The sequence below is a fragment of the Nicotiana tabacum genome, chromosome 18 (assembly GCF_000715075.1).
Source record: "Nicotiana tabacum cultivar K326 chromosome 18, ASM71507v2, whole genome shotgun sequence".
NCBI lineage: Eukaryota > Viridiplantae > Streptophyta > Magnoliopsida > Solanales > Solanaceae > Nicotiana > Nicotiana tabacum.
Window position 1 is genome coordinate 141,084,946 of NC_134097.1, and position 8,512 is coordinate 141,093,457.

Sequence of the window (8,512 nt, forward strand, 5' to 3'; positions counted from 1 at the left end):
AAGGTTGGGTGGTAACGGAAAAACTGAAATTTAAAAAAGAAAAAAAAACCTTTTTGGAGAGGGGGTGGGGTGGGGAAGGTTGAGAATAGTTTTGGAAAATGTTTTCTCTTCTCTTGATATGAAAAATATTTTTCTTCAATGGGAGGAAAATGAGTTCATAAGAAAAATATTTTTCAAAACATTTAAGCCAATCAAACATGAGAAAATTGAAAATATTTTTTCCGTTCGTACCAAACACACCCCTAGTGTTGGTAAATTTTCAGTCTTCATCTTTGGTCAAATGTACCGATAGGCAAAATAAGTGATCTGGAAAGTTGTAAACAATAAGACATTCGTAGAGACAAACATGCCAGCCTTAAAATCAGTTTTGAAAATTATTATAAAAAGTACGAGAAAGGAAAAAAAGGGGCCCTTCCCAAAAATATTCAAAGGCTTGATTGTTTTCGTTTGTTCCAAGAAATTATCATCACAGAACACAAGAGAATCAAACAAACTCTTTTTACCTTTCTATTCTTTTTAATACAAAAGACACTAAGTATTAGCACCGTAATAACACAATATTTACAAGCCCACGACATATAATAATGCAAGAAATACACCATTAACAGCTAATTTAAACATTTTTAAACAAAACACAATCGCTACAGAATATTTTGCAACTAATACATCAGTAATTAATCAGTAACTTTTGTTCAGATCATTGGAGAAGACGAGAACGAAGAGGAGGAGGAGGAGGAGGACGAGGACGAAGAAGTTGCTGGAGATGGCCAAAATTGTGCATTCTTCACTTTAGAAATACTTGTCAATACTCCTAGTGGAGTCACATCGCCGATAATTGTAACTTTCTTTGAAGGGAAATCTATATTAAATGATTTCACTCCTGCATATTTTAATCCAAAAGCATTACTTTCCGTTAATTGGATAATCTATATGCCTAATCAATAATATTAGGTTAGCAATAATTAAATAAACTAGCTAGAAAGAGGGAAAAGAAAAATTCAAAATTCAATAGTACTACTATGTATAATATATAACTTGCCTTCCATCCTGGAGATATGTTTTCTTACTTTCCCTTCACAACCTTTGCAGTGGATTGAAACCATCAATTCCACAACCTATCAACAACAACAATAAAAAAAGAGAGTTTAAGTTCTATACACAGATAAATCTTGTATAATAAGTACGAAGTAGTTAACCTGATAAAATTAACAACTAACATGCTATAATATGTCAAACTATACTAATTGTATAAAAAAATATCTTTACACGAGACACACAACACAACGTGTTACTATAATAAAATGTAAAAGTAAATAAGTAAACCTGTTCACGGGGACAAGAACGAGTTGATGATGATTTATAGACACACAAATCCTTTGAATAAACTGGTGAAGGTTTATAGACTGGAGATTCAACTGAACGAGTCGATGAAGATCGATACATTAGACGTTCATTTGTGCTTTTAGCCCTTAAGGGTTTGCTAGGAACCAAAGCTTGAGCATCTCCAGAACTATGATCTGATGATAAGAAATCTATGAATGGACTGTCCCTTAACAAATACCTAGAAGAATAACTAGGAGGACTAGAATTAGCTAGGTCAGTAATATCAGCTGAGCTTTTTCGACGTAATTCACTTGGTTTACTAGAGCTTTTTCTACCCTTTTGATAATAATTCTTAGGATCAAATGGAAGTTGAGAAGAAGAACAAGGGACAACTGGTGTTTTGATTTTTGAACGGTCACCTAATCGATCAATTTTACGATCAAGTTGCCTAATGCCACGACGAATCATAGTACGTTGATCCATGCTCGAACATATGGCTGTAGAAGCAGGAGAAGCACAGAACAAATCTATGGATTTCATTCTTTTTTTGGCCAAGAAAATGATGAAAACACAGAGGAGAAGTAGCAAATAGCCTAGTTATAATATTGCATATGTTTGAAAGGATGGAACGGGGAGAATACTATAGGAAAGACTTTTTTAAAAAATGAGGCAAAGGTGATGAGCTTATAAAGTAGTGGTAGACTTGTGGTAGATGGAATACTAGGAGATATTAAAAAAAATTAAAACGCAGTTCGGTGTACGAAACATTTCGTGTTTATACAAGGTACGAGGAAAAGCCGCAGCTCAAGGGATGTGATGTAGCATATAGACAGTCTACCCTAATGCAAGTATCAATAACTAATTCCACGTCTCATACCCATAATTTATAAATTATACAGAAATAATTTTACTATTGCTTCAACCTTTCTTTTCGAGAAGATATTATAAGGAAAAAAATAAGTTACAATAAGTTGGAAAAGTAAAAGATGGCTACACAAAGGGCCCCAGAAGAATTGATGAATATTGTAAACCTTAGGGGACACAGGATTTATCTGGACCTCTAAAGTTGTGTCTCCATTTTTTTCCTTTTCTGCTTTTATTTTTCTTTGATGTTTTAAGCTGTATGGGTAGGTAAGCGCTAGACAATTTTATTTTTGAGTTTAATATATACCGACAGTATACAAGAACTTTGAATTGTCAAGTTATCAAAAAAATAATTATTAGTAACTATTTCAAGAAGTGAAATCAGTAGTCTGAGAATAAAGTAGATACTTTATTACAATAGGTTAAAATACACAGATAGTGGCGAAATACGTCGGTATATAAGTCAATCAGTATTTTAAAAAAAAAAACTATTTCTGTGACCTTTGGAGTGAATGATTAGGAGCATTAATAGCAGCAAATGTGGGAAAATTTGAAGACTAATTAAGTAGACCTTATTATTAACATATCATTGCCCACTGGACTTGACTGTTAGGAAATTTTCATATATATGATAGCCATGGAGGTCAAATCAGGCTAACCGAAAGTAGCCTTTCTTGTCTGCTTTGATATTTGTTCCTCACTAAAGTATCTATCAATCTTTACTTCCAAGTTCCAATCTCATGTACCTATTTTGAAATTGGGATAAACTTAATTTTTCTATCGTTGTTATAGTTTTGTGAGTCGGTAAAGTTTTGCTATGACCTATAGATTACGAGTTTCAATTATGAAAACGGTAATTAATGTTTATATTATGATAAACTGTCTACGTCACACCGCTTGAAAAACGATCTTTTTTCGGATCTTGCATGAACGTAAAAAAACTTGGTATGCTGCCCTCTTTTGCTATTGCTAGGTTGGTGAGATAGAGACTAAACGTTCCTCTTTATCTATTTTTTTTTTTGGTTTCTCACCCGGTGTTCGGTGTCCGCATTGGAGCCCGACTATATTCGAATTCGCGTCGCGTAGGGCCCCATTCTGGGGGAAGCGTTCCCTACCAAAAGATGTGGTGCAGTGGATGAGACTATTGATCACGCCCAACTATGCCTTATAAAAAGGACTAAGCGGTCGTTTCAAATATAATCCTGTTTACAAGTCCGGAGTCGAATCCCACAGAGAACTAAGGCTTAGCTACAGTTGTTCATTATCACCAAGAATTCAAGCTTGAAAAGTTCCTAATTTATAGATATTAAGATTCTTGTGTTTAACTAACTAACTAACTAACAAATTAAAATAGTAAATTAACAACTAAAGATACCACAGGTTGGAGAAAAGATTAAGGAGGTCTAGAGTTATGATTTCCCCAATTGTCGGAATCCTTCCCGCTATGCCTTCTATAATTTCTGCCTAAGTGTTCTCTACCGATCATGAGCGCTCTGCGTGTTGTAATTCTCTCCCGAGTAATTACGACAATTTACTAGACATACTCTCCCGAGTTACGCTAGCTGGCTTTAATTACAGCTCACTTAGATCGCACCCAAGGTTTCGTTATCCCTAATCCCACCTTTAAACCCTTGGTTATTGATTCCTCACATACGTCGGGAGTGATGTTGTTCAACAACTACCTAAATATGCACTCTCTCCCGAGTAGTACACACTAAATAGGCACAGCTAATTGAGGACCCTTCAATCAACCACAAGAATAATATAGTTGAACAAATAGAGAAAATACTACGGCTCAATTATATAACAACATAACAAGAATTTATCCTACAAAAGGTTCCATCAAAACCCTAGATAACAAATTAGCTATTCATAATAGTATGTAAAACTACAATACTAAAAGTCATAACAAACAATGAAAAATAGGAAGAGGAAGGAAAAACTCGTAGAAGAATTCTTCGCCTTGCTCCTATTGTGTCTCTGCCTCCTTAGGTCGAATCTGTGTAAAAAATTGGTCCCCCCCTCAAAATACCATTTTTCCATGTATATATACCAAGTAGGGTTGGGCCCAAACAATTATACCTTCTCCAATGTGAAAAAGGACACTTTTCCCGGGTTTGACTAGCGCGGCCGCCCTAGTGACCGCGCTAGTGGCCGCGCATATTGCCCAGTATTCTACCTGACGAGTGCGTCCTGAGCGCGACCGCGCTATTGACGTGCACTTTTCACTCTGTTCCGTTGGAAATCTGGGAAAACGTAAAACGTGAAAGTTGTAGTCCTTCGAGTTAGCTTTCCAACCATATATTGTGGAGCCCAAATAGAGTTTTGAAAAAAATGTTATGTGTATTTTACTAGATAGTGTGCAATATACATACTCGAGTCTTCGTTTGTTCTTAATTATTAAAGTTGACCCCTGACACGATCCCGACTTAATTCCTTGGACTTTTAATCAGATTTCAAAGCTCCAAATCACTTGAATTCATTCCATAATATCTATATAGCTCGGAATCACTCCTACAAGGCATGAAACACACAATTAGTGCAAAACACTAGCGATTAAAACTTAAACTCAATTAAAGTGCAGTAAATTAGAGTGTAATAAACGACTAAAATACGTAATTATACCCTATCATCAACTACTCTCCCCTTAACCAAAGGTCTCGAGTTCGAGCCTTGGATATGGAAAATAAGAAAAACGGCCCTTTGACCTTACATTCCACTCCTCTATTGTAACCCAACCCAACCAAATATCGCGTAAGAATCCATTGTTAATATATAATTAAATAGTATTTGAAATGTGATTTTCCTGATCATTTAAAAAATTATGACATGATTATACATTCATCTTGATATCAGAAAAACATATCTTATTTTTATATTACTAAATATACCCCTTTTTTTTGGATGATTATTGTAATTATCATTTAGGTGATCTTCTAGTGAAAAAAATCTTTTCACTTTTATACTGAGAAATAATTTCATGCAACTCTTTTATTCTTGAGAATTCTAGTTTTGGATATTAATATGGCGATCAGATCTATGTGAGTTTTGAAAACGTTATACATTTCCATACATGGAATTTAATACTCTGCACTATCATCAGAGATTCCCCTGCATAGATTTTCTTGAAGTCCAAACATTCCGATTTCTGCCTCAAGAATTGAGCTAATTAATTGTATTTAGCTTATATTATCTGAATAAAATTTTAAAAGAAAAAAATTAAAGACTAAAGACCCGGATTTGGGACCCAAATTTCAGGAGTACAATTGGATGAAGACAAAGAGAGGGTCAATTCCAACAATTAATTGCGGAAATGGTTAGAGATTAAGACAAACTAAGACAAATAAAGATGAGCTGATTCAGGAATTAATTCAACTAATAACAAAGCCGATAACCCGTTGGAGCTCACGTGATAAAGTGTTTATTTCAAGATTGCTCTCTAATTAAAATAATTATTCGACCTCATTGGTTTTACTAATTTATGATATTTTACTGCAAAAGGCACTAGTTTTTCGGGGGCCTGAATATTGATACCAAAATTATTCTGCTGCAGTACTCCATATATTTAATCTTCGATATTAAATTGGTGTTGGAACTTTTCGCATCGTATTATCATTTTTGGGGAAAGGGTTTGAACTCTTTATTTCTTGTCAATTAATCTGTACCTGGTGATAACTTGTTAATTACAACATAAATCACTTGTGACTTGTGATTTGTGAATCTATTTCTCGATCTTCGATTTCAAGTCTCATACGACACACTTTTCTTTTTCTTGAATTAAATCTCTTACAATGAGTTTAAGTTCTACACACTAATAGTATAAAAAATATCTGTACAATTAGATTACTTATAAGATTATTATAGATGAATTTTTATGATGACAATTAACAGCTTGTTTGGATGGCTGTTACGTATCATTTCATAATATATCATTAAGTATTGTATTGTATTGTACTGTATCGTTTTTATGTATATAATATTTGGATAGATTGTACTGTTTGTTGTCGTGTCATGATGTCATGTACCAACAATATGAAAAATAAACTTGCAATATTATAAATAAATAAAAAATTAAGGTACGAGGTAAAATAATTATAAAGGGTAAAAGATAAAATAAGATTATTTAATAATAAAGAAGAGCAAAATGAGAGGAAAAAATAAGGAGATGATTCGACCACACCAAATCTGTTTAATGATACGATACAATAAAATTTAAGTAACATTAAAAACAAATATTATATTTAAAGTAATAATATAATACAATACGGTAACAACCCTCCAAACAAGCTGTAATTAACTGATAACATGCTATACTAATTGATAAAAATGTCAATTTGTGATGTTAAAGAAAAGAAACTTTGGTTCAAAGGTTGGAAAAGTATATTGTATTTGGGACAAGGACTGAAATAAATCAAACAAAAGAGCAGCAGAAAGTTTGGTTGAGAGGTTGGAAAAGTATATAGAGAGTTCGAGATAATGACTAAAATAAATTATCCAAAGCAGCAGAAAATTTGGTATTATCATCTCTCTTTAACAAATCTCGAAGAAATTATCTTCAGAAGCTTTTTCAACAACCAAACACATAATTCTGGATCAAAATGTCAAATGCGCAGTCAAGATTTTTGAGTAAATTAATTCGATTAATTAGTGCTAGACCACATGCAATTTATCCAGAATTGCTACTACTAAACATATCTAACTATCTTTAAAAAGTGAAAATTACTGTTACCCTTAACTTTATGGTTTATCAAATGGTTGTAATGATTATACTTGCAAAATGAGAGTAATGTGTTTTCCTTTGGTAGGTCCAATTTGATTTCAGAAATATTTAAGTGGATATTAAAGGTAGATATCATAATTACATTCTGAGATTGCTTAGTGATTAGCATTACAATAATTTTATCAAAGTTGACTGTGTGATACTTTTTTTAACTAACCACAATCCTTTAACTGATCTTGTGTTAAAAAAAATCTGGATTTTTGGTCCACATTGTCATGATTAATATAAAGTTTTGTACTTGCATGTTAAAAAATAAAGAATTTTTTTCCTTTGATCATGCCCAATTCTAATTCTAAAAAGGATAAGCGATCGCTGCAAATATATTCAATTTAAAAGTCTGGAGTCGAATCCCACAGAGAACTAAGGCTTAGCTATAGCTATTTAATATCGCTAAGAAACACAAGTTTGAACAATTTTCTAACTTATAAAGATTGAGATTTATATTTCTAACTAATTAACTAACAAATACTAGAAAGCGGTAAAATTATCAACTAACGAGACAAAGGGTTGGAGACTAAATTAAGGAGGTCTAGCGTTATGATTTTCCCAATTGTCGGAATCCTTCCTTCTATGTTCCCTACAATTCCGCCTATGTATTCTCTACTGATCTTGAGCACTTTAGATGCTGCAATTCTCTTTCGAGCAACTACAATAATTTACTAGACATATTCTCTCGAACTACGCTAGTTGGCTTCATCTAACCGCTCACTATGACCACGTCAAGGCTTTGTTATTTCTAAACCTACCTTTAAACCCACTGTATTGATTTCTCACATATGTAGGAGTGACGTTGTTAAACAACCACCTAAGTTTGTATCCTCTCTCGAGCAGTACACACTAAATAGACACATTTAATTGATGGCCATTCAATCAACAACAACAAATACATAGTTGAACAAGTAGAGAAATCCAACCGCTCAATTATATAAAAACATAATAAGAATTCATCCTCCAAAAGGTTCCATCAAAACCCTAGATAACAAATTAGTTATTCATAATAGTATGCAAAAATACAATACTAGAATTCATAACCAATAATAGAAATAGGAAGAAGGAAGTAAGAAACTTGTAGAAGAATTCTACGCCTTGCTCCTAATGTGTTCTTGCCTCCTTAGGTCGAATCCGGTCTCCTTAGCCTCCTTAGGTCTAAGTTATGTCAAAAGTATGCCAAGGGTGCTTAAAATACCATTTTTCATGTATATATACTAAGTAGGGTCGGACCCAAATAATTATACCTTCTCCTACGCAAAAAAGGACACTTTTTCAGGTGAGGACTATTTTGCATAGTGATCTGGCCGCGGATCTAACCGCGGACTGTTTGGAATTTGGAAAACATAAAACATAAAAATTGTAGCCCTTTGAATTAGCTTTCCAACCATATATTGTGGAGCCCAAATGGAATTCTGAGCGAAAAGTTATGTGCATTTTACTAGACATTGCGCAATATGCCTATTCGATTCTTCGTTCATTCTTAACTATCATCCGTTGATCCCCGAACACGATCCCGGCTTAATTCCTTGGGCTTTTACTCAGATTTCAAAGCTC

The 8,512-nt window shown here is 33.5% G+C and overlaps 1 protein-coding gene across 1 annotated transcript; it reads right to left on the reverse strand.

Moving 5' to 3' along the window:
• Window positions 1-481: 481 nt before the first annotated feature.
• On the reverse strand, window positions 482-1,993 carry LOC107812913 (protein SODIUM POTASSIUM ROOT DEFECTIVE 1-like). The gene is made up of 3 exons (XM_016638095.2): window positions 1,324-1,993; window positions 1,040-1,115; window positions 482-880 (listed from the first exon to the last, which is right to left on the reverse strand). Exons 1-3 carry the CDS (start codon window positions 1,861-1,863, stop codon window positions 693-695), a joined length of 804 nt encoding a protein of 267 aa, XP_016493581.1. The 5' UTR covers window positions 1,864-1,993; the 3' UTR covers window positions 482-692.
• Between the last annotated feature and the right edge of the window lie 6,519 nt (window positions 1,994-8,512).